The sequence below is a fragment of the Amblyraja radiata genome, chromosome 13 (assembly GCF_010909765.2).
Source record: "Amblyraja radiata isolate CabotCenter1 chromosome 13, sAmbRad1.1.pri, whole genome shotgun sequence".
NCBI lineage: Eukaryota > Metazoa > Chordata > Chondrichthyes > Rajiformes > Rajidae > Amblyraja > Amblyraja radiata.
Window position 1 is genome coordinate 60,003,837 of NC_045968.1, and position 27,800 is coordinate 60,031,636.

A 27,800-nucleotide genomic window follows, 5' to 3' on the forward strand; every position below is an offset into this window, starting at 1 on the left:
GGGCCGAATGGTGTAATTCTCCTCCTATCACTTATGAACCTTCTCAATTTGTTCTTTCTACAGATATTATTTTATGGAAATATTAGCACCAAGGAATGTGTTACATCATATGCTTTAAAATCACATTCTTTAAACTGAGTTTATGCTTTTAATGATTGTTTAATTTGCAATCACCCACACAAGTCTTTCTTCAGTAATTGTTCTTACCCAGTTCATATGTATTTCGTCAATTTTGAATCTTGGCTGCAAAGGCTTTGTCCAGTTTGTTACAATCCATCTCTTTGGGCATCTTCCACACAAAACTACTGCCAATCTTCTCGATTGTACAACTAGTTATAAGCTTAAGATAGACACAAAAAGCTGGAGTAACTCAGCGGGGCAGGCAGCATCTCTGGAGAGAAGGAATAAGTAATGTTTCGGGTCGAAACCCTACTTCAGACTTAGTCCTGTAATTCGAAAGGCCATCCAATTCCATTCCATGGTGGCGCAGCGGTAGAATGAGGGAGGATCTGATTGAAATGTACAGAATAGTGAAAGGCCCCAATAGAGTGGATGTGGAGAGGATGTTTCCACTAGTGGGAGAGTCTAGGACTAGAGGTCATAGCCTCAGAATTAAAAGAACGTTCTTTTAGGAAGGAGATGAGGAGGAATATCTTTAGTCAGAGGGTGGTAAATCTGTGGAATTCTTTGCCACAGAAGGCTGTGAGGCCAAGTCAGTGGATATATTTAAGACCGAGATAGATAGATTCTTGATTAGTGCAGGTGTCAGAGGTTATGGGGAGCAGGCAGGAGAATGGGGTTAGGAGAGAGAGATAGAGAGATCAGCAATGAATGGCAGAGTAGACTAGATGGGCCGAATGGCCTAATTCTGCTCCCATCGCTTATGATCTGATGATCTCATGCAAAATAAATATTTTTGTAGTTCAAAAAGATAAATAAGTTGTAAATTCGATGTCGTTTGTGATGCCTCTCTTTTGGTAGAAGTAACTAACAGGCAGATTTAGTGAAGTTACACAAAAATGCTGGAGTGTTAAAATACTACTGTGTTAAATTTAACCAAGGTTTGGCTGTCAGTGAATTGGGGCTGCAGTTCACTCTCAGAGCTAGTTCATCTGTTCATCAGTGACCTGGTGTCTTGAGCAGATTCTTTCTTGACCTCGTCATTTGTTTGTCCTGCGTATGTCCATTATTTTAATTATGTTCATCGTGCTCATTATGTTTATCTCCCAGCTCACCCAAAAGGAAACGTTGGTGACCTTGTTTGACAACAGGACGTGGGCAAAGCAAGGCGTCGCAGAGGAATTTGACTACATTGGAATTTCGGAGGCCTGGAAAAATCCTCGAGCAAATGTCTTTGTGACACTAGTGATATTCATCCTGATGAAGGTGGGTTAAGGACAAATGAGTGCTCTCAGTAAATGCAAAGAGCAGTAACATGGCATTTAGGTTTAAGTGAATGAACAATGGCCATCCTTCAGCTTTTATTTGAGTATTGCTACTGTAAAGCACAAGGCAGCTTATTGTTCCCCCTCCTTTACTGAGCTTTCGCTGGGGAATCAAACCCTTCTCCGACTTCAATTGAAAACAAAATTCCAGTGTTTCAGTTATCTCCCCAAGTCTCTTTCAAAACGACAGACCTCGGTTAGAAATTAAAAAGAGCTGCTGCCTTTCAGTGTCATTGTTACACGAGAACTCTGTGTTGTTTTGTTATTAGTCAAGTGTCAAGGGAGTCAAGAGTGTTTTATTGTCATATGTCGCAGACTGAATAATGAAATCCTTACTTGCAGCAGCACCACAGAATATGTAAACATAGTACACTGTAAATAGTATAATAAACTAATCAAATTTCAATCGCACACACATACATACACATTTGATCTTATAGAGGTGAATAAAATCATGAAAGGAATTAGTAAGTAAGTTTAAGTTTATTGGGCAAGTATTCACATACAAGGAATTTGCCTTGGTGCTCTGCTCACAAGTAACAACATGACATACAGTGACAGTTACGAATGACTCAGAAAACACTAAACATTAATAATAATAAAACATTAAAGATAAAACACCACTGATCAAGCATGTGAACCAACAAAATACTAGATCATAGGGAGGCTACAGATTTTTGGCTGTTGAGTAGAGCAATAGATCGGGTAGATGCACAAAGTCTGATTCCACAACGTTCATGTCCATTTATGACAACCTTGTGTAAATGTACCATTGAAGACTGTTGGCATCAAAACTGTCCCTTTACCCAAATACGCAGGCCCACACGTGGTTCATTAGACCCAGCAGGCAGCCGCAGAGAGGGACCAGGCAGGTCACCACCAAGAAAGAAAATGTGTGATATATCAGACCTGCTTGGATAACATGAAAGATTCTCACTGTACCTTGGTACATGTAACAACAATAAACCTAACCCACATCCTCTGGTTGTAACAGAGCAGCCTAGTTCTACTGCAGGTCATCTTCCGTAATGCTGGGTCAATTTTTCCCTCTTCATTAGCAGCACCAGATTAGCTAGATATTTCTTATTGCCCAGCATTCGGAGAAAACCCACGCAGTCACGGGGGTGGGACGTACAAATTCCGTACAGACAGCACCCAAGGTGGGGATTGAACCCGGATCTCTGGCGCTGAAAGCGTTGTAAGGCAGCAACTCTACCGCTGCACCACCGTGCTGCCCACTTGTAGATGAGTCAAATTTCTTCAAGTGGAACAATGTGGAGACCAAGCCCCTGTGATAGGGGCAGCAGCGGTAGAGTTGCTGCCTGACAGTGCCAGAGACCGGTTCGATCCTGACTACGGGTGCTGTCTGTACGGAGTTTGCACGTTTTCCCTGTGATCTGCGTGGGTTTTCTCCGGGATCTCCATTTTCCTCAATGCTGCAAAGATGTACAGGTTTGGAGGTTAATTGGCTTGGTAAAAATTGTAATCTGTCCCTAGTGTGTATAGGATAGTGTTAGCGTGCGGGGATTGCTGGTCGGTGAGCCGAAGGGCCGAAGGGCCTGTTTCCGTTCTGTACTGTATCTCCAAACTAACAAATACATTTAATGTCCATACAACTAATACATACAAATACTAACAAATAGATTGAGTGGTGAATCTCTGGAACTCTCTGCCACAGAAGGTAGTTGAGGCCAGTTCATTGGCTATATTTAAGAGGGAGTTAGATGTGGCCCTTGTGGCTAAAGGGATCAGAGGGTATGGAGAGAAGGCAGGTACAGGATACTGAGTTGGATGATCAGCCATGATCATATTGAATGGCGGTGCAGGCTCGAAGGGCTGAATGGCCTACTCCTGCACCTATTTTCTATGTTTCTATGTTTCTATTTCATCATAAGTTTGCAGTGACTTTGACTGTACATGCATTGTCATCAGTACTGCCATCAATCCCAAGCCCCTGGCATTAAACTTCGAACTTCTCTTCAGCTACTTACCCCTTACACACACCATGTAACCTGCTCTCTGACATGTGTAGGAAGGAAATGCAGATAGACACAAAATGCTGGAGTAACTCAGCGGGACAAGCAGCATCTCTGGAGAGAAGGAATGGGTGACGTTTCGGGTCGAGACCCTTCTTTAGACTGAAAGTTAGGGGAAAAAGAAACACGAGATATAGACGGTGATATTGAGAGATACAGAAGTCCATATCACGGCCTATATCTCGCCTTCCCCTTTCCCCTGACTCAGTCTGAAGAAGGGCCTTGATCCAAAATGTCACCTATTCCACTTCTCCAGAGAAGCTGTCTGAGCCGTTGAGTTACTCCAGCATTTTGTGTCTATATCTTCTGCTCTCTGACATTATGCTTTTCCTTACCTCAGACAGAGTTGTATCACACCAACCGTGTTGCTGCATCCATAATGCACCCGCCACCCACCCTCGTCACTGCCATCTGTAAATAACAATACAATACAAATTTATTGTCATTTGAGCCTCAGTGAGACTCAAACGAAATTTCGTTTCCACAGCCATACAAACAAAGACAATGTCCTACAGACATACACACAATTAAATTCACACAAACATCCATCACAGTGAACCCACTGTGATGGAAGGCAAAGTCTTTTCTCTCCCCTGCTCTCAATTTCTCTCCCGATGTCCAAGCCCCAGGCGGGCGATGATAAGTCCCACGGCCATTTTAGGCCGCGCGGGGCGATTTACGGCCCCGCTCCCGGTCTGAAAGTACAAGGTTGGAACCCCCACGGGCGATGGTGAGTCCCACGGCCATGAAGCCGCGCCGGGTGATGTACGGTCCCGGTCCGGGTCGTTCCAACCCCGCGACACGGGCTGGAGAAGTCGCGTTGCGGGAGCTCCGGGAAGCGGTCTCTCTCTCCCCCCGGACCCGCGAGCTCCCGATGTCCCAGTCCACCGGACCTGCGGCTGCGTTGCTGGAGCCTCCGAGCCCCAGGAGTCGAGTCGCAGCAGCGAGTCACCACCGCTCCCCACGCTCCGAGGCCGGCCAGCCCCACGATGGTGAGTAGTCCGCAGCTCCGCAGTCTCCAGAGCCCCCGGGTCGTTCAGGCTGGAGGCCGCTCCACGGTGCTAGGCCCCAACGACAACGGAGACCCGACAGGGAAAAGGTCGGGTCTCCCAGACAGGGAAGAGATTTTAATTAGTTTCCCCCCCCGCCCCCCACATATACACATTTAAAACTAGTATTAAAAAACACCAAACACTACATTTAACTAGACAAAAAAAAAAAAAAAAGACAGACAGGCTGTAGGGGCCGCTGCAACGGGTGAGTCGCGCCGCCCACACAAGCTGGCGTTAACTGGTGCCTTCCTCTCTAGACATTGACCGGCTGCAAACGCATGTAGATGGTGAACAGCATGGATAATGCTGACTGCGCACAGCATCGTGCAAATTATTAGCAATTGCAACCAACAGGCAGGTGCTGGTTAATCATTGATCTCACACCCATGTCATTCTAATAGATTATCAAATTATCACACTGGGTGTCAGATTCTGATAGCAGAAATCCACGCAAACATATTCTCTGTATCAAAGTGACTGGACAGCAATTGAAATGTATTTTTTGGTTATATTGTGCTCACTTGTGTCTTCATTGCAGAGTATGTTAACTCTCATTTGTATAAGGAATGACCAAATGCTGATTTGCTTCAGTGAAACTGGTCCACAATTTCACTGCGTTCAACAAAATTGCTTTAACACAGCATTTCTCTTTTTTTTTTGCAATGAGAAATGCTGTATTAAAGCAAAATAAATTGCTGTAGCCGAGATTATTAAGCAGAATTAATCATCCCTGGTAGCACGGTGGCTCAGCGGTAGAGTTTTTGCCTTACAGCGCCAAAGACCCGGGTTCGATCCTGACTACAGGTGCTGTCTGTACGGAGTTTGTACGTTCTCCCTGTGACCGTGTGGGTTTTCTCCGAGATCTTCGGTTTCCTCCCACACTCCAAAGACGTACAGATTTGTTGGTTAATTGACTTGATGTAAATGTAAATTGTCCCTAGTGTGTGTAGGGAAGGGTTCATGTGTGGGGATCGCTGGTTGGTGCGTACCAGGTGGGCCGAAGGGCCTGTTTCCATGCTGTATCTCTAAACTAAACTAAACTCAATTCAGATATGTCTCAAACTACTGGTAACCTCCACAAAACATTCCATGAGATTTGTGTCTATCTTCGGTTTAAACCAGCATCTGCAGTTCCTTCCTATACACTTTTAGTGATGGATAATAAATAAATGCATAAAATTACCTCAGAGGTTTAACTGGTGTTGTTTACTGAAGGGAAAGTTTATCCTTCTTCAGAAAGGGGAGCAAACCTCCATGTGGGTATAATTTTATTTCTGTTTTAAATGGCTGTGTAATCGTCTATTTACTTGTCAGCCTTGATTTGGTTCTGGTTCGGCTTTGTGTAGTTTAGAGTGGTTGAGGGTATAAATGTCCTCCTTAAAATGAAACTAATTATACAAACCCTAGCCTACTGCTGATTCCAACTGACGTCAGTCACAGCAGGCTTATAAGTGCCTGATTATTGCAGCCCTGGTATTAATACTCTGTCAGTTTGCGGAACTTCTGTGCAGCCGGGTGGGCCGGTTATCCTTGTGATTAGACAAAGCTTGGAGCACAGTTTTATGACCAATAAATGAAGGCAGCTTAGCGCATGCAGTTATTAAGGACCCTTAACAAGAGGTGAGGTGCTGAGACTAATCGTGTGGAAGCACCATGGAGTTGCTGAAAAACAATGTATTTGTAAACTAAAGGTGGCTGGAATTTAGCAGGAGTTGTTGATCTGAAAGAACGCAATGCAGAGAAAATAGCTCTTATAAGATGTTACTGAGTGACCATGTTGCCACTTCTGCTTTCATTAGGGGTTTCAAGGTCAGTTTATTGTCACATGTACCAATTAAGGTACAGTGAAATACAGTTATAGGGGCATGATTCTATAAATGATACTACTAGTTTCAGTATTTTGCTTCCACAGTAGACACAAGGTGTGACATTTATATGGTATCTTTAATTCGAAAAACATTTCTGTACCTCCCCAGAAATATAAGTTAAGGTGGACACTATGGAGGAAATTTAGGAATGATTGGAAAAAAAGGTTTCAAATAGCTGCATTTTCAATGGGGTTTCAATGAACAAGTTTAGACCAGAGGTTTTGGGAAACATGCTTGGTGACTGGAAGAGCAACACGCAGTAGCAAAGCGAGGGGGTGGTGGGGGGGAGGGGAAAGGGGGGGGGGGGGGGGGGGCGGAGGTGGGCGGAGGGTAGGGGGGAGGGGGGGAGGGAATGCTCAATACACAGATCTCAGAAATGTATGACGCTACAGAAATCCCCTGGGCCTGATCAGATATTTAGTTTAGTTCAGTTTAGAGATACAGTGCAGAAACAGGCCCTTCGGCCCAACGAATCTACGCCGACCAGTGATCCCCGCACATCAACACTATCCTACACACACTAGGGTAAATCTACATTTATACTAAGCCAATTAACCTACAAACTTGTACGTCTTTGGAGTGTGGGAGGAAACCGAAGATCTTGGAGAAAGCCCACGCAGGTCACGGGGAGAACGTACGAACAGCACCCGTCGTCAGGATTGAACCCGGGTTTCTGGCGCTGTGAGGCAGCAGCTCTACCGCTGCACCACTGTGCCGAACATTAGATATATCTAAGGACATTGTGGGAAGCTAGAGAAGAAATCGCAGGAGTCCTGGCTGAGGGAGATGAATCATCGTTATACTGGGATAAAGTGCTGGAGGACTGGAGGGTTGCTCTTAGGGCTATCCGAATCCAGGGATATGGGGAGAAAGCAGGAACAGGGGACTGATCATGGATGATCAGCCATGATCATATTGTATGGCGGTGCTGGCTCGAGGGGTCAAATGGCCTACACCTGCACCCATTTTCTATGTTTCTATGTTTCTCTACTTAAGAAGAGCTGCAAAGAAGACCCTGTGGTTTACATAGCAGCAAGCCTAACATCTGTGCCGGAAGCATTGCTGGAGTGCATTCTGCGATACGATACACATGCATTTGGACTGATTGGACCTTATTGAGGATAGTCAGCATAGGGTTTGTGCGTGGGAGGTCATTTCTCACATATTTGTTTGAGTTTTTGATTAAATCACCAAGAAGGTTGATGAGAGCAAGACTGTGTATGGACCAGCAAGGCCTTTGATTAGATTCTGCATGGTAGGCTGCTGGATGTTTAAATCACAAGGGATCCATGGAGAGCTAGCTAACAGCATACATGGTGGTGGTGGTGGTGGGAGGTTGTTTGATACACTGGAGGCCTGTAACTAGTAGTGTTCCTCTGGGATCAGTGCTGGGCCCGTTACCATTTGTCATCTCTATCAGAGGTAGAGAGATAGCATAGCCTTGGACCTTACTCCTTGGAGCGCAGGAGGCTGCTGGTTGATCATATCCAGGTGTACAAAATCATCGTCTGAAGAAGGGTTTTGACCCGAAACGTCGCCTAGATCCCTCTGCTCTATATCACTCCCCAGAGGCCTACCATTCACTGCATAGGTCCTGCGCATGTTAAGGGCCTGTCCCACCAGCATGCGCCTGCATGCAGCAAGCGCGACCAAACCGGAAGCGGGGGTCGCGCGGAGGTCGAGTGATCCCCATCCAGGGCCGGTCCCACCAGCATGCACCTGCATGTGGCGAGCACGACCAAACCGGAAGCGGGGGCCGCGCGGAGGTCGAGTGAGTGACGTGCAGTTCGAGTGAAGTCCGCGGGAGGTTCGAGCGTGACGTACGGCATCAAGACGCTGCGCACGCCCGTCGAGGCGGCTGCGGGCCGGCAGGCCGTTGCCGCGCGGAATTGTTGAACAGTGTCAGTTTTTCGGAGCCCCGCGCGATGTCGGGACCAGCTCCGCACAACTCTATACGGCTCCGGCAATCGAAGTGGGACCGGACCCGCGAGGCCATATGGCTCAAGCGACCATGTTAGGTCGCGCTTGCCGCATGAAGTCGCATGCTCGTGGGACAGGCCCTTTAGACTTCCCAAAATGCAACATCTCACATTTCTCTGCATTAAATTCCATCAGCCATTCCTCAGCCCACCTGGCCAACTGATCAAGATCCTGCTGCAATTTTTGACAACCATCGCCACTATCTACAATCCCACCCACTTTTGTGTCATCTCCAGACTTGTTATCATGCCATGTACATTGTCATCCAAATCATTGATATAGATGACAAACAGCAATGGGCCCAGTACCGAACCCTGAGGCCCAACACTAGTCACAGGCCTGCAGTCTGAAAAGCAATCTTCTACCATCACCCTCTGCTTCCAGCCATTCAGTTATCTCACCTTGAATCTCATGATCTAACCTTCCACAGCAGCCTACCATGCGGAACCTTGTTGAATACCTTGCTGAAATACATATGTACGTGTAGAGTGTTGCTGTCATCAGCCTTTTTGGTCACATCTTTAAAAAACAAAAAGTACTCAATCATTTTCAGTGTAGTTCAGCTACCATTGGACTTTGCCTAGTTGAACAGTATGCAACAGTCTCATTCTGTCTCCATGGGTTTGTGTTGCAACTGTTGTGTAATACCCACTCTCACTATCACAGTACAAATGGAAGAGTTTAGTTAAATCTGCAATCCCAGTGCTGGGAAGGATCAGGGTTTGCTGGAACTTAGCAAATGCCCACATTTGATTCTCTCCCCGGTCCACTTTCTCTCTCGGCTGTTTGACTCCCTTTATGAGTTTCTTCAAACTCCCTTTTTGTAAGATAGGGTGTAATGTGATTGACTAGCACGGTACAGCATGGACCTAAATTTGCATTTTACCAGACACATGCTGAACTTCAAGCACCTACACATTTGCATTCTCAGACACAGGAATCCTGGCTGCTAAAAATAAACTAAAATAAACAATGCACTCTGAAGAAGGGTTTCGGCCTGAAACGTTGCCTATTTCCTTCGCTCCATAGATGCTGCTGCACCCGCTGAGTTTCTCCAGCACTTTTGTCTACCTTCCATACTGATTGTAGCTGATTGACTCCAACATCTGTAAAATGCTGGTATCAATGTATTTCATTAATATTCCCATCTTACTCTGATGCAAAAAGCAACTCCTCTTGGACTCCCAAAACAAAATCAATTTCATTAGTACATGGTGATAAATTAATTGCATAAACTACCATGGAAAGAAAATCTTTTCATTTTTGAGTGTTTGCTGGTACTGTCTTTGCCGCTGTTATTCATATATTATCTGCCTAGTTGCCATAGCAACTTGCAAATTATAGTTCCATTGGACCAGATTTGAAAATAAGCAGTATTAGGACATGCTTTGATAAACACAAAGTGGTGGAGTAACTCAGCGGGTTAGGCAGCTTCTGTGGAGAAAATGGATGGGTGGCGTTTTTGTTTGGAACCTGTCTTCAGAATTATTCAGACATGCTTTTCTTTATTGATGCAAGTCCTTTATTAGATTGTGGGATAGCTCTGCTGCGATCAGTATGTTGTGCTTAAACCCTCTTAGAAGATTTTGAATTAGCCTAACCCATTTTAAATTTAGCTGGAAAGGATGCAGAGAAGATTTACAGGGATGTTGACAGGGCTTGAGGACCTGAGCTAGAGGGAGAGGTTGGGCAGTCAAGGACTTCATTAGAGTCGTACAGCATGGAAACTGGCCATTTGGCCCAACTTGCCCACACCAGAACACCAACGCCTCTACCTCCTAAGAAGGCTCACAAAGTTTGCCATGTCCCCAACAACTCTCACCAACTTCTACAGATGCGCTATAGAAAGCATTTTATCAGGATGCATCACAGCATGGTTTGGGAACAGCTCCATCCAAGACTGAAAGAAATTGCAGAGAATTGTGGACGCAGCCCAGACCATCACACAAACCAACCTCCCTTCCATTGACTCCATTTATACCTCACGCAGCCTCGGCAAGGCCAGCAGCATAATCAAGGATGATTTGCACCCTGTTCACTCTCTCTTCCCCCCTCACACATCAGGCAAAAGGCATAGAAGTGTGAAAATGCACAGCACCAGATTCAGGAACAGTTTCTTCCCAGCTGTTATCAGGCAACTGAATCATCCTACCACAACCAGAGAGCAGTAGCTACCTCTTTGGTGACCCTCGGACTATCCTTGATTGGATTTTATCATGTATCTATAAACTGTAAATGGCTCGATTGTAATCATGTATTGTCTTTCCGCTGACTGGTGAGCATGGAACAATAGCTCTTCAGTGTACCTTGGTACGTGACAATAAACTAAACTGAACTGATCTACGATAGACACATAATGCAGGAGTAACTCAGCGGGACAGGCAGCACCTCTGGAGAGAAGGAATGGGTGATGTTTCAGGTCAAGAACCTTCTTCAGGCTAAGAGTCAGGGGAGAAGTAAACTAGAGATGTGGAAGGCCAAGGTGTGAAAACAACAGATCAATGCAGACGATGATGAAAGAAATGAAGAATGCTTCATGGGTGGCTGATTGGAATGTGACAACGAGGCATTAAAATTAAACAGTAAAATGAAACATTACAATTAATCAGGAGGACAGAAACTTAGAAACATAGAAAATAGGTGCAAGAGTAGGCCATTTACCCCTTCGAGCCTGCACCACCATGCAGTATAATATGGATAAATGTGAGGTTATCCATTTTGGTGGCAAAAACAGGAAAGCAGACTATTATCTAAATGGTGGCCGACTAGGAAAAGGGGAGTTGCAGCGAGACCTGGGTGTCATGGTACACCAGTCATTGAAAGTAGGCATGCAGGTGCAGCAGGCAGTGAAGAAAGCGAATGGTATGTTAGCTTTCATAGCAAAAGGATTTGAGTATAGGAGCAGGGAGGTTCTACTGCAGTTGTACAGGGTCTTGGTGAGACCACACCTGGAGTATTGCGTACAGTTTTGGTCTCCAAATCTGAGGAAGGACATTATTGCCATAGAGGGAGTGCAGAGAAGGTTCACCAGACTGATTCCTGGGATGTCAGGACTGTCTTATGAAGAAAGACTGGATAGACTTGGTTTATACTCTCTAGAATTTAGTAGATTGAGAGGGGATCTTATAGAAACTTACAAAATTCTTAAGGGGTTGGACAGGCTAGATGCAGGAAGATTGCTCCCGATGTTGGGGAAGTCCAGGACAAGGGGTCACAGCTTAAGGATCAGGGGGAAATCCTTTAAAACCGAGATGAGAAGAACTTTTTTCACACAGAGAGTGGTGAATCTCTGGAACTCTCTGCCACAGAGGGTAGTCGAGGCCAGTTCATTGGCTATATTTAAGAGGGAGTTAGATGTGGCCCTTGTGGCTAAGGGGATCAGAGGGTATGGAGAGAAGGCAGGTACGGGATACTGAGTTGGATGATCAGCCATGATCATATTGAATGGCGGTGCAGGCTCGAAGGGCCAAATGGCCTACTCCTGCACCTAATTTCTATGTTTCTATGTCTATGTTTCTAATATGATCATGGCTGATCATCCAACTCGGTATCCTGTACCTGCCTTCACTCCATACCCCCTGATCCCTTTAACCACAAGGGCCACATTTAACTTCCTCTTAAATATAGCCAATGAACTGGCCTCAACTACCTTCTGTGGCAGAGAATTCCAGAGATTCACCACTCTCTGTGTGAAAAATGTTTTTCTCATCTCAGTCCTAAAAGATTTCCCCCTTATCCTAAAACTGTGACCCCTTGTTCAGGACATTGAAACTAGTTGGAGAACTAGGGAGGGAAGGGATGGAAAGAGAGGGAAAGCAAGGGTTTCCTTATATACTGCCCATCGTACCCAGTGGTATGAATAATGCTTTATTTAAGTAACCCTTGTCGATTGTGCCAACATGTGCAACAATCTCTGGCTGCCCTCCCTTGAGGATGTCGTGCAGCCATTGCAAGACGTCCTGGACCCTGGCACCAGGGAGGCAGCAAATCATCCTGGAGTCTTAACTGCTGCCGCAGAATCTCCTGTCCGTACCCCTAACTATCGAGTTACCCACCACCACGGCTCTGCTTGACGTCACCCTTCCTTGTTGAGCTTCAGCACAAGGTTGGAGTTACAGCCCTGGCTATTATTGCTGCTCAACCTTCAAGTGTCGACCGCTCTGACAGCTCCCAAGAGGGGTGTTCCGGTTTTGAAGGGGTGCAGCCACTGGGGTTACCTGCACTCTACGTATAATTCCCTTCCTCCTCGTCACCCACCTTCTCTCTTCCTGTACCCTCGGAGTGACGACCTCACTGTAGGTCCTGGCCAGGAAGCTCTCATTTTCCCGGATGGTCCAGAGGTCATCCAGCTGCTGCTTCAGTTCCCCAACACGGTCCGTCAGGAGCTGCACCTGGACACAATTCCCACAGGTGTAGTGGCCAGAGGCACCAACGGTATCCCTGAATTCCCACATCCTGCAGGAGACACACTGCAACAACATGCCTGCCATCACCACTGCAGCCAAATCACAAATTAAACAGCAAGGCTCATACACACACACCTTATTCCCCTACCTGCTGCTGACAATCTCCTTGCCTCAGCCTCCTCGCCAAAGACTCACACTTTATCTCCACGCAGTACTTCACCCTTGTTCATTGGAGCACAATAATATGCTAGTTTTATCACTTCATTTAAAAATATTAATTTCTTTGCAAACATCAAGAATCATGAGTGTTTAATAGTAAAATTCACAGGAATCAGAACAATGAAATTCTATTTGCTGCATCTCACAGGCACATTTACACCGTAACGCAACAAGTAACTACACTCTCATCAATAGACAATAAATAATCAGTAATTCCAGGTCAGAAAACGTTTGTATCAATAAAAACCAGAGTACATAGTGTAGCAATGTTACAAAATTTTGAGATTTTAAAAATCAAGTCTGTAATTTATCCCATCAGATAAAGCATAAAAATAAGTTTAATTTGACACCTAATTCACTTTCATATCTCAAGTATTTAAAAAGTTATGGCCATTTTCATACTGGGAAATGAGCATCTTGTTCCCTATTGATTTTCTATGGACATAACAAAAAAGCTGTGATCGTGAACAGTCAAAAGCCCATAACTTTCTTAAAAATTAAGAGAACTGAATGAAATTTTCAGTTATCATAGATTGAAGCATTCTGAAACAAATATAAAATAATCTTACTTGGATGACCTGAAATTAAAGCATATAATTAGTTAGTTACCTAATTGTAGCTAATTTCAGACTTCAATTACTGGATCTAAACATCTATCCATTTCTTAATAAATGATTAACATTTTTAAATAGCCTAAATGTCCAAATAATATTCACAAATAATTCACAATAAAACATGATTTTTAAATCTCATTTACATTAATTTATAGGCCAAATGGAATGAATTTAGTGTTTAATTGCTGTAAATAAATGCCCATTTAAATCAGCTTTCCAGTGGGTCCCTGTGGAACGCGCTAGTTTAGAACGTTCACATTGCGGTAGATTTGTGCCCCAAATGCCGAGAAAAATACTGCGCGATATAATGGGCCCAAATTGAGCTACTCGCAATATTAAACTTAGTATAAAGGGATCTTTAGAAGCCCTTTTTAATGTAAAAATATACAACCTAACTTCTGCTATTTGCTTTATGAGACCCTGCGGTTGCTGGCGGTCGCGGGTTTAGAGATTGATTTTTAAACTACTATAACTATTATTCAAGGCCTTTAAACCTAATAATAGCTTTTGCGACGGGGTCTTCCAGCGATTTTTCGTTAATAATTAACTAGGCTGAACATTTTCGATTGGAACAGCTTAGAGAAAATCGCGTTTTAAACCCGCCCCCTCTAAACGGCGCCAAAATCGCGCACACCCTCAGCAGCAGATCTTCAACGACGCTTCAGGTAGGCTTTGCAACATACCTACATAGTGCAGCCCAAACCGTTGTTGCTTGCTGCTGACAGAGGTGTAGAAACATAGAAAATAGGTGCAGGAGGAGGCCTTTTGGCCCTTCGAGCCAGCACCGCCATTCATTGTGATCATGGCTGATCGTCCCCCATCAATAACCCGTGCCTGCCTTCTCCCCATATTCCTTGACTCCACTAGCCCCTAGAGCTCTATCTAACTCTCTCTTAAATCCATCCAGTGACTTGGCCTCCACTGCCCTCTGTGGCAGGAAATTCCACAAATTCACAACTCTCTGGGTGAAAAAGTTTTTTCTCACCTCAATCTTAAATGACCTCCCCTTTATTCGAAGACTGTGGCCCCTGGTTCTGGACTCGCCCAACATTGGGAACATTTTTCCTGCATCTTTTTTTTGTTTTTTGTTTATTTTATTAGAAGTTAATACAGTACAAAACAATACAGTGGTAATTTTGAGAGGGAATTTTAATAAGTGTCTCGCATCCTGTGGTTTTAAAGACATAATTTCGCTTTTATTCCAATTTATTCTATATCCTGAAAAAGAACCGAATTCCTCAATTAGTGTTAATAAGGTGGGGATACTCGTTTGTGTATTAGTAATATATAAAAGAATATCATCAGCATATAATGAAATGTTATTCTTTGAGTCCTTAGTATTATATCCGTGAATATTCGGATGATTTCTAATCTTTTCAGCCAGCGGTTCTATCATAAGGGCAAATAGCAATGGTGATAAGGTACAACCCTGCCTATTACCCCTTGTTAAATAAAATTTTGGAGATAACATATTATTAGTTAATATTCTTGTCGTAGGTTTATCATAAAGTAGTTTAACCCATCTAATAAAATTCTCTCCCATATTAAATTTTTGGAGTACCTTATATAAATACTGCCATTCTACCTGGTCAAATGCCTTCTCTGCATCCAGCATAACAACTGAAATATCTTCAATGTCCTCTTTGTGAGAGTACATTATATTGAAAAGCCTTCTCAAATTATTAAATGATTGTCTTTTGGGTATAAATCCCGTTTGATCCGGGTTTACCAATTTGTTAATATAATTATTCAGTCTTCTAGCTAGAATCTTTGCTAAGATTTTCTGATCCGTATTTAGAAGTGATATAGCTCTGTAAGAACCCGGTTCATCTAAATCTTTATCTTTTTTTGGTATAAGCGTTATTGTTGATTCTGCTAAAGTTTCTGGTAGTATATTTTCGGTATAAGCCTGCGTGTATAAGTTGAGTAGTCTTGGTACAATTGACTCCTGAAATCGTTTATAAAATTCATTACTAAAACCATCTGGTCCTGGGGTCTTCCCATTTTTCAATGAGTTTATTATTTGTTTTATTTCATCACTAGTAATCTGTGCTCCTAATTCCTCTTGTTCTAAACTATCCAATTTAGGGAGGTTACAATTATCTAAAACATTTGTAATTTTACTATCATCTGCATTTATTTTAGTTGTGTATAAATTATGATAAAATTGGGCAAACCTTTTATTAATATCGTGTTCAAAAGGGAACTGCAGATGCTGGAATATCGAAGGTACACAAAATTGCTGGGGAAACTCAGCGGGTGCAGCAGCATCTATGGAGCGAAGGTCTCCTCCATTGCCAGAGTGAGCAACAGCGGAAATTGGAGGAACAGCACCTCATATTCCGTCTGGGGACCTTGCGTCCTTATGGCATTAACATTGAATTCTCCCAATTTGGCTAGCCCGTGCTGTCTCCTCCCCTTCCTTAACCCTCTTGCTGTCTCCTCCCACCCTCCCATCCGCCCGCCCTCGGGCTCCTCCTCCTCCTCCCCTTTTCCTTCTTTCTTTCCCCACCCCCCATCAGTCTGAAGAAGGGTTTCGGCCCGAAACGTCGCCTATTTCCTTCGCTCCATAGATGCTGCTGCACCCGCTGAGTTTCCCCAGCAATTTTGTGTACCTTTTATTAATATCCTTTGGTAGTATTAGAAGCTCACCCTTATCAGATTTAATTTTAGTGATAGTATTTTACTTTTCTTGTTGCTTCAGTTGCCTCGCTAATAATTTATGTGGCTTATCCCCAAATTCGAAGTGTGCTTGTTTTGTAATTTGGAATAGTCTTATTACTCTTGCCGATAGTATTCTATTGAGATTATATTTCAATAAGGTTATCTTGTTATGTTTATCTATGGTTGGGTCAATTGCATTGTCCAGTTCTAGTGATTTTATTTCCTGTTCTATCCGCTGAAGTTCTCTTTTATTTTCTTTATTTTGAAAACTTTGATAAGAGATTATAGCACCGCGAATGTATGGCTTAAAGGTTTCCCATAATAGCGATACCAAAATTTATCTTGAAATTTTTTTTTGTTTGTTCTTTTATATACTCATAACCCTGCGGGTTATTTAATATTTGTGCGTTGAATCTCCAAGAAGGTTTTATACCCGGCATTCCCTCGATTTTAAGTATAAAAGTCAGTGGTTAATGATCGGAAATAATACTATTATGGTATGATGGTTTAGTCGTTTACGGGATTAATTTTGTATCCAATAAGAAATAGTCAATTCGTGAATAAGTTTTATGAGTCGATGAGTAAAACGAATATTCCCTTCCACTTGGGTTTGCTATTCCCCAAACATCAGTTATGTTATTATGTTTTATATAAGTATTTAAAAATTCACAGGTTTTAGTTTTAACAAGACGCTTCCCTACCTTTATTGATTTATCTAAATATGGGTCTATATTTTCCTGCATCTTGTGGTTTATTGCTGTGCAGTGTTGCTCAAGATGATGAGATGAACCTGTTCTTGAACCTGGAGGTTGTGGTTCTCGGGCTCCTGTTTCTTCTTCCTGAGGGAGTGTGGCCATGGTGGTGTTGATCTCTGTTGATATTCGCTACCTGAATGAGGCAGCTCTTCCTCTACCTTCAATGGTAGGGAGGCTAATGCCCATGATGGACAGGGCAATGTCCATGACTCTCTGCAGGGGGGAAAGATTTAATAGGAACCCAAGTGTCTGCACAAAGGGTGACAGGTGTATGGAGGAGGTAGTTGAGGAAGTTACTATCACTAAGACACATTTAAACAGGTACATGGATAGGATACATTTAGAGGGATTGGCCAAACACAGGCAGGTGAGACTAGTGTAGATGGGGCATGTTGGTCAGTGTGGGCAAGTTGGACTAATGGACCTGTTTTCACACTGTATGACTCTATCGACCAACATTATAAGAGCAATAATAAAAATCCCGCAGTGCACATTCTAATGCACATGTAATTAAATAGTTTCACAAAGATGTCAGATACTGCCCAGTGGATAAGGATGAAAGTTAACATTACTGACCATTAATACAATTAATGCTCGTTTGTAAAATGTAAGATAAAATGTTTTTAAAAGTTACAACAAGCCTGTAGGCAGCAAAGTCATCCACAGACACCACAAACACACATCATCTCAAGTGAAAGAGTGAAATCACCCTCAACTCATTGTAAATTGTCCTTGAAAAAATGATTTGTAATTTAGCCTTTCAATAAATCATTTAGAAAGGTCTTTAGGCAAACATTGTTCCTTCAATGCACCTGACCACACAGTACCGAAGCAACTTGGGAAATTCAGTTAATTCCATTTCACCACCAACCTGGGCCCTGACCACTGGGAAATGCTGAGCTCACATGACATTGAACAAGCAGAAGGAATTATATCTTTTCCACATATCTTTCTATTTATAATTGTGTTCATATTGTTGGCAAGGCTAGTGGTTAGTTTTCATCCTTAATTGCTCTTGATCTGACAAGGTAGATTATTTCAGTGGGCAGTTCAAAGTCGAGTGTAATAAAGGTTCTGGAGTTACGAGTAGGCCAGACAAGGTGGGTTTGGAGTTAGGTGTGGGCCAGACTCGGTGGGATTGGAGTTACCAATGCATGTTGTTCCGGACTTAGGTGCAGACTGAACCAGGTGGGTCTGGAGTTATGTGTAGGCCACACCAGGTGGATTGAAATTACGTGTAGGCTAAACCAGGTGGATCTGGCATTAGTTATAGGCCAGAACAAATAGGTTGGAATTATGTGTAGACTAGTGCACGTGAGTCTGCAGTTGGGTATACACCAGACCAGGTAGATATGGAGCTATGTACAGGCCAGAGCAGTGGTACTGGAATTACACATAGACCAGACCAAATGGGTTGGGGTTATGAGCAGGACAGACCAGGTGGGTGCGGAAGTAAGTGTAGGCCAGGTGAGTCGAGTTATGCTTGGGCCAGACCGGGTGAGTTGGAGTTAGGTGTCGACCAGACGGGATGAGTTTGGTATTATGTGTAGACCAGACCAGGTTGGAGGGGTGTGGGATGGGCAGTTTTATTCCCTGAGATATTCATAAGCCGGATGGGTTTGTGACCACAATTGGGTACATTTTACTAGGGGGGTTTTTAAGCTACCCTTTCTTGTTGAAAAGTTTTTATTCCAAATTCATTTAATGAAGTAAAGCCTTGACTTTTACTTTAGTTTATTATTTATAGCTACAGCGCTGAAACAGGCCGTTCGGCCCATCGAGTCTGCACTGACCAGCGATCTCTGCACACTTACACTGCCCTACACAAATTAGAGACAATTTACATTTATACCAAGCCAATCAACGTACAAACTTAAACTTGTACATCTTTGTAGTGTGGAAGGAAACTGAAGATCCTGGAGAAAACTCACCCAGATCACGGGGATATCGTACAAACTCCGTATAGACAAGCACCCGTAGTCAGGATCGAACCCGGGTCTCAGGCAATGTAAGGCCTTTACGCCACCGCACCACCCGGACTTCTGAAATCAAGTCCCATCACTATTACACCAATGTACTGTAATGTTGGTCTTTTTTAAAAAATGCTTTAGTCTCTTAAAATTAGTCATTTCAACACAAGGGAAAGTTTACATTCAAAAACAAAACTATTTTGAGTAACTGTAGAAATCTATTAGTCAGCCCAAGCAACCTATGTGATTAAAAGCTGTCATTTTAGGTGTGAATACAAAAAATCATTATGGTGACATTTTGACTCAAAAAACCCATTCTGTTGGATGTGTGCAGATTTCAAATTTTCTTCGTAATAGCCACAGCTTTTAAAATCATGTATAATGGCCTCAACTACCTGATAAGGGTTGTAAAAGAAACAGGAATGTAAATGGGTAAATGAAGTGCATTGACATGTTTGCCTTGTTAATGTCCATATACCACATGGTCAATGCAACAAAATGACATGCACTTTGCACCATTTTGCAGAGAATATATAATTACTTTGATTTGTATGAAAAACTGCAATTAGAATTACAAATCGGCATAGTTATTTTGCCATGTAGCAGCCCTTGGACAGAGTAACTGTGTGCATCAGTTTCCTCAGGAACTGAATGTTCCTGCACCATGATTATAGTTGCCGGACTTGGCACCTAACTGTTCTAACCACAGGACACCATTTGGTTGAAACATCTTTGACTTGTCCATCATTGTTTTATCGTGCGTTTATCTGATTTACTTGCTATTAATTGGCACTTTAGACCTCACATTCCTAATTAGTTGAAGAGTTGGTGTAAATTTGTTTCCTTTTTATTGAATAACTAGCGGAATTACTGATTTGTTTACAAATCCATTCAAATAGATGGTAGTCAAAAAAAGTTACACAGGGAATGCCGGCCATGATTGAAAGTTCATAAGTTCATGAGTTATAGGTGTAGAATCGAGTTTACTCCACCATTCAATCATGACTGATCTCTGCCTCCTAATCCCATTTTCCTGCCTTCTCCCCATAACCCTTGACACCCGTACCAATCAAAAACCCATCTATCTCTGCCTTAAAAATGTCCACTGACTTGGCCTCCACAGCCTTCTGTGGCAGTGAGTTCCACTCAAAGTGTGGGATTTCAGAGAATTGTACGTATGAAACAGGAACGTGGAGTGGTTTAAAGAGCACAAAAGATTACAGGGTCACAAGAAAACCTATGCCACACAACGTCGAGAGTGTGTGGCATAGTGTGAGGCATCGTGAAAGAGAGGGGGCAATGTGTGCTCAACATTAAATTGGAAGTGATTACAGAATAGTTTCAAACCTATCTTTACTAGAATCCTTTGTTAGATGTTGAATGTTGAATTAATAACACAAATATTGAAATCACATTCAGTAATTTATGGGCTCAGAATTGAAAACGATATTCCTTTCAACCAGTGACACTGATGTTCTTTCAGAGAACATCACAACAAATTATCTGGCTCAAACTTAATTGCTTCATGCTTTCAGAAACACATCCACATAATTAAATGGAAATAGAACCAGGAAAGCTGACAGATGAACTTGTTGCTTTTTTTTCAGTAAGTTTTTCAATGAATTAGTTTGAACTGATTTTAAAGACAAGAATATTATTTTGCTACATTACTCTACATCAAGATTTTAGAATAATTTTTGTAACACTAAGTTCTTTAGGCGAGGTTTTAGGTTATTTTAACAATCTGGAAACATGTTTGAACTCTCTAAAGTAATGTCTGAATCCATTTAATTTTTAAGTGATGATAATGTCCTTGACTAAATATTCTATATAAAATCAGCTTGAAAAGTCTTGAACCAGTTTCTAATCATCATTAAATTAGAATTAAGCATGCCATGATGTAAAATAGGTCATTTTATTTCAAAGTCGTATCGATAGCTGATGTGGGAAGCATTTCGAATATTCTAAGTTGGAGCATCAACTTCAGTTAATGTCAACATTCATTGAGGCAGAATTGAGGCAACTTAACCCAGTAATGGCACTGATTGTGTGGTGGAGATAAGTGCAGATATCAAAGTCAAAGTCAAATTTAGCCATCACATTTAATTTCCCAGCAGCAATACAGTTGAAAAAAGAACACAATAGAATTTAACACAAACATCCACCACAGCATTCTTCACTGTGGTGGAAGGCACAAAGTTTAGTCAGTCCTCCCCTTTTGTTCATCCGTTGTCGAGGCCATAAACCCTACATAGTCTCCGCTACGGACAGCCAGATGTGCAGGCCCTCTCGTCGGGATGTTCGGACCTCCGACGTCGGGACGGTCGAACACACTCCTTTGCGTGGAGTGCCCGAATCGGCCACTTTCTTACTGGAGACCCCGGCTTCATGATATTATAGGCCGCAGGCCGGCGGTCGGAGCTCTTCCCCGGCGATCCCCGGCAAGGGATCCCAGACTGCGGATGGTAGGTCCACGCCACGCCCACGGCTAGAAGATCCGCAGACCACAGCCCCATGAAGCCAAAGTCACCAGGCCAGTGATCGGAACACTCCTTTCTGGTGACCCCCGGCAAGGGTTCGCCCCCGCTCTGCACTGGAAAAGTCCACGCTGTGCCCGCTGCTAAAGCTCTGGGTCCGACTCTGGGAAAGGCCGCTCCAATCCAAGCTGTTAGGCCACGAGAAGCGGAGAAATGACATAGAACAAGTTGCCTCTCCGTCGAGGAAGAGACTGAAAAACAGTTTCTTCCCTTTTCCCCCACCACCCCCCACATACCGAGAGACACTAAAACAAACATGTGGTCATAATTTAAAAAATGATAGAAGTTAAAATAACGAACGTACTGCTGGCAGGGCAGCCGACTCGCAGTGACCTCAACCGACCGAGTATACCTGTATCTCCTGTTTCCACAGGTATAACAATCAAATACTTTGTTTAACTAGCTTGTTTAATACTTCTCTTGTTTAATACAAACATTTGTTGTTTGAGATTTGTTACTTCAATGGTCTAGAAATTTGAGGGCGTTATGCATTAATGGGCCGAGCAAGTTGCCCAAGTATCATGTGTAGGAAGGAACTGTAAACCTACAAACCTGTACGACTTTGGAGTGTGGGAGGAAAGCGAAGATCTCGTAGAAAACTCACGGGGAGAATGTGCAAACTCCGTACAGACAGCACCCATAGTCGGGATCAAACCCAGGTCTCTAGCTGTAAAGGGCCTGTTCCACGAGCATGCGACCTAACGTGGCCGCTTGAGCCGTACGGCCTTGCGGGGCCGGTCCCACTTCAATCGCCGGAGCCGTATGGAGTTGTGCGGAGCTGGTCCCAACATCGCGCGAGGCTCCAAAAAACTGACACTGTCCAAACATTCTGTGCGGCAACGGCCTGTCGGCCCACAGCCGCATTGAGGCCGTACGAACCACCTCGACGCCGTACGCAGCGTCTCGACGCCGTACGCAGCGTCTTGACGCCGTACGCAGCGTCTTAACGCCGTACGTCACAGGCGAACTTCCTGCAGACTTCGCTCGAACTTCACGTCAACTCGTACGGGGTCACTCAACCTCCGCGCGGCCCCCGCTTCCGGTTTGGTCGTGCTCGCCGCATGCAGTCGCATGCTCGTGGGACAGGCCCTGTACGGGGATCACTCGACCTCCGCGCGGCCCCCGCTTCCGGTTTGGTCGCGCTTGCCGCATGCAGTCGCATGCTCGTGGGACAGGCCCTTAAGGCAGCAACTCTTCAACATGTAAGGCAGCCCAGTTCAACATGTTATCCACCCCCACTTTCACAGGGTGATTCGTGAGGCCTATTTTATGCGTAAAGTTTCTATGAGTTTGAAATATTAGACAGCCAAGAACACAGGACCTAGCATCCTTCCACTACCAATTAGGGTGGGCGATAAAATCCTAGTCTTGCTGCATACCATGTTTAAAAAATCATCAGAATTCACCAGTTATAATATTCCAGAAAAAACAGCAGTGCAGAGTCTGTCTCCAGTGGTTTTTTCCCCTAACCATCATCATTAAACAGCTTTGATGTCATAAAGTATTCCTTTATTACAGCTATAAATGTCGTTCTGTTTAAATAACCACTCGTCAGCTCTTCAGATGTAGATATCCATGATGCACATAACTGAATATTAGAAGACAGAACCTACTCAACAAATTGCTGTAGTCATGATATTCTGTCTCTACATATAGAAGCTGTCTCATACATTACATTGCCTCAGCGTTGCATTAGATTAAGCAACTTTGGATGCTTTTGTGGCTCTAAGGTTGCTGTGTTATTGCGATGATGTTTTGAGTATTTTGAGAATTTTTTGAAAATTTGCGAAGGCAAAGTTTCTTTTACCTTTGTCGTAATAGGTGACTGAAGTGAGTTTATTGTCATGTGTCCCTGTATAGGACAATGAAATTCTTGCTTTGCTTAAGCACACAGAAAATAGTAGGCATTTACTACAAAACAGATAAATGTGTCCATATACCATGATATAAATATATACACACATGAATAAATAAACTGGTAAAGTGCAAATAACAGAAAGTGGTTATTAATAATCAGAGTTTTGTCCGAGTCAGCTGTGGGGAAGTAGCTATTCCTGATATCGGTGACAATATCACATCGGTGAGACCAAGCGTAGGTTGGGCGACCGTTTCGCCGAACACCTCCGCTCAGTCCGCAATAACCTACCTGACCTCCCGGTGGCTCAGCACTTCAACTCCCCCTCCCATTCCCAATCCGACCTCTCTGTCCTGGGTCTCCTCCATTGCCAGAGTGAGCAACAGCGGAAATTGGAGGAACAGCACCTCATATTCCGTCTGGGGTCCTTGCGTCCTTATGGCATCAACATTGAATTCTCCCAATTTGGCTAGCCCGTGCTGTCTCCTCCCCTTCCTTCACCCTCTAGCTGTCTCCTCCCACCCTCCCATCCGCCCGCCCTCGGGCTCCTCCTCCTCCTCCCTTTTTCCTTCTTTCTTTCCCCACCCCCCATCAGTCTGAAGAAGGGTTTCGGCCCGAAACGTCGCCTATTTCCTTCGCTCCATAGATGCTGCTGCACCCGCTGAGTTTCCCCAGCAATTTTGTGTACCTTAGCTATTCCTGAACCTGGTTGTTGCAGTCTTCAGGCTCCTGTACCTTCTACCTGAAGGTAGCAGGGAGATGAGTGTGTGGCCAGGATGGTGTGGGTCTTTGATGATACTGCCAGCCTTTTTGAGGCAGCGACTGCGATAAATCCCCTCGATGGAAGGAAGGTCAGAGCCGATGATGGACTGGGCAGTGTTTACTACCCTTTGTAGTCTTTTCCTCTCCAGGGCGCTCAAATTGCCGAACCAAGCCACGATGCAACCGGTCAGTATGCTCTTGACTGTGCACCTGTAGAAGTTAGAGAGAGTCTTCCTTGACAATCCGACTCTCCGTAATCTTCTCAGGAAGTAGAGGCGCTGATGAGCTTTTTTGATAATTGCGTTAGTGTTCTCGGACCAGGAAAGATCTTCAGAGATGTGCACGCCCAGGAATTTGAAGTTCTTGACCCTTTCAACCATCGACCCGCTGATATAAATGGGGCTGTGGGTCCCCCTCCTACTCCTTCCAAAGTCCACAATCAGTTCCTTGGTTTTGCTGGTGTTGAGGGCCAGGTTATTGCGCTGGCACCATATGGACAGTTGCTCGATCTCTCTTCTGTATTCTGACTTCCCCATCAGTGATACGCCCCACAATAGTGGTGTCGTCAGCGAACTTGATGATGGAGTTCGCACTGTGGTTCGCTACGCAGTCATGGGTATAGAGTGAGTACAGCAGGGGGCTGAGCACGCAGCCTTGAGGTGCTCCCGTGCTGATTGTTATCGAGGCTGACACATTTCCACCAATACGAACAGACTGTGGTCAGTGGATGAGGAAGTCGAGGATCCAGTTGCAGAGGAATGCACAGAGACCCAGTTCTGCGAGTTTGGTAACCAGTTTGGAGGGGATGATTGTGTTAAATGCCGAGCTGTAATCAATGAATAACAGCCTGACATGAGTTTTTGTTGTCCAAGTGGTCCAGTGCAGAGTGGAGGGCCAGCGAGATCGCATCCACCGTTGATCTGTTGTGGCGGTACGCGAACTGCAGTGGGTCCAGGGTTTTGTCGAGGTAGGAGTTGATTTGCTCCATGATCAACCTCTCAAAGCACTTCATCACCACCGGCGTTAGTGCCACTGGTCGATAGTCATTGAGGCACGTCACCTTACTCTTCTTGGGCATGATTGATGCCCTTTTAAAGCAGGTGGGGACCTCAGAACTCAGAAGTGAGAGGTTGAAAATGTCCGTAAAAACTCCCGCCAGTTGGTCCGCACAGGTTTTTAGAACACGACCGGGTATACCATCAGGACCAGGTGCTTTTCGGGGGTTCACCCCTCTGAAGGATTTCCTGACATCGGCCTCTGTGACTGAGACTGAAATGCCATCACAGCGAATGGGGGATCGGGAAGGCACATCAGTATTCTCCCTGACAAAGCGTGCGTAAAACGCACTGAGCTCGTCAGGGAGTGATGTTACACCGGCATTCGAGCTGCCTCCTGGTTTTGCCTTGTAGGAGGTGATTGCATTCAGGCCCTGCCACAGCTGCCGAACATCTGTCTCGTCCTCCAGTTTGGAGCAGGTCCCTTTTGGCCTTTTTGATGGCCTTACCAAGGTCGTATCTGGTCTTCATGTAGGCCACTGTATCATCGGACATGAATGCCCTGTGTCTGGACTTCAGGAGAGTGCGGATCTCAAAGTTCATTCAAGGTTTCTGATTGGGAAACACTCGGAAGGTTTTTGTAGGGATGCTGTCCTCCACACATTTCTTTATGAAGTCTGTAACGACTGTGGCGTATTCGTTCAAGTCCGTTGCCGAGTCCTTGAACATTGCCCAGTCTACAGACTCCAAACAGTCCTGAAACAATTCTAGGAAATATTTGTAACACATGATGTGAGTATTATCTTTTTTGTGGAAATGGTCTTGGGAAACTGAGAATTACCAAGTTAAAATGATTTGGAGGAAATCATCTGTAATAATTATTACTTCAAAGCTCGGGTTGGCTGCGATGTCAAAAATTATTGATCTTGGTAGATTTTATTAGAAGCAATTGTACAAGAATAAAACATTCGGCGTGTAAAATCATACAATTATTGTACAGCTTCAATTTTGACCCCTTAACCTGAAAATAAGGGAAAAGAAGAGAGAAAGAACAATGAGAAAGTGAAAAGTGAAAAGATAGGACCCCTAGACCACCAAAGTAGTGTGGCCAAGAGTGAATAAAGATATAGGAGAGGAAAAGGAAAAAAAAAGAAAAAAGTGGAGATATACCTGAATCTTAGTAGATTCTGTTAGAAACATGCAATTTCAAGAAGAAAAAAGAATATTCCCTTCATTTAAAATTTGAAGCTCTTTCATCTTGACGCATGTTATGTTAAAGATTCACAGCATTGATCAATCTATTTATGACGACTTGGTCTGGAACTTCAGTGTCTCTCATGGAAGACATCTGTGTGTGTATTTACTTGTCCAATCCAAGTTATAACCTGAAGAAGGGTCTCGACCCGAGACGTCGCTATTCCTTTTCTCCAGAGACGCTGTAACTCCAGCTTTCAGTGTCTATTGATCAGTTGTGAGCAGAGGAGAAGTGCAACTTGGGCTATCTCTGTAAAGTCTTCAAATTCTTGGATGATCTTAAGCATAAGCATAAGATTTGGGCCCCATATCTGAGGAAGGATGTGCTGGCTCTGGGAAGGGTCCAGAGGAGGTTTACAAGAATGATTCCAGGAATGAGTGGGTTAGCATATGATGAGCGTTTAATAGCACTGGGCCTCTACTCGCTGGAGTTTACAAGGTTGAGGGGGGACCTCATTGAAACTTATAGAATAATGAAAGGCATAGATAGATTGGATGTGGAAAGGATGTTTCCACTGGTGGGAAAGTCTAGGACCAGGGCTCATGGCCTCGGAATTAAAGGGTGCTCTTTTAGAAAGGAGGTGAGGAGAAACTTCTTTAGTCAGAGGGTAGTTAACCTTGGAACTCATTGCCACAGAGGGCTGTGGAGGCCAAGTCAGTGGATATTTTTATGGCAGAGATAGACAGTTTCGTGATTAGAATGGGTGCCAAGGGTTATGGGGAGAAGGCAGGAAAATGGGATTAGGAGGCAGAGATCAGCCATGGTTGAATGGCAGAGTAGACTCGATGGGCCTCATGGCCTAATACTACTCTTATAACTTGTGAATGTGAACTTCCGGCTAGCAACCCCAGCATCAAGGCTCAACTTAGAATCTGATAATCTGTGAGACGCGCATGTTGTCCACATATCTGACACCGGACCACTAAAGACAATAGCAAATATAACGACACCATATGTATCATGAATTTATTTGATCAATTTGAAAAAACTGAAGACTTGGACAAATAGCACAAGGTTACCCATTACCAAGCCTCATAAACTGTGCAATTTATTCCTGAATATGAACTATTTTTAGGATTGATTTCATAGATAAAGTCATCGGGTCATACAGCACGGAAACAAGCCCTTGGGCCTAACTTGAGATGCCCCATCAACGCTAGTCCCACCTGCCTGCGTTTGGCACATATCTCCCTAAACCTTTCCTATCCATGTACCTGTCCAAATGTCTTTTAAATGCTGTTGTAGTACCTGCCTCAAATAACCCCTCTGTCAGCTCATTCCAAAACCTCACACCTTCTGTGTCAAAAAGTTGCCCCTCAGGTTCCTATTAACCCTTTCGCTTCTCATCTTTAACCTATGCCCTCTGGTTCTTGACCCCCACCTACCC

At 43.9% G+C, this 27,800-nt stretch overlaps 1 protein-coding gene across 2 annotated transcripts in view; it reads left to right on the top strand.

Annotated features, from left to right (window-relative positions):
• Nucleotides 1–27,800, top strand: part of clcn2 (chloride voltage-gated channel 2) — a 462,683-nt gene that overhangs the window by 266,627 nt on the left and 168,256 nt on the right. For both annotated transcript variants that reach the window (XM_033032183.1, XM_033032184.1), the window contains exon 12: nucleotides 1,231–1,386. In XM_033032183.1, coding sequence (XP_032888074.1) covers nucleotides 1,231–1,386 — 156 coding nt within the window. The remainder of the gene's footprint in view (nucleotides 1–1,230; nucleotides 1,387–27,800) is intronic.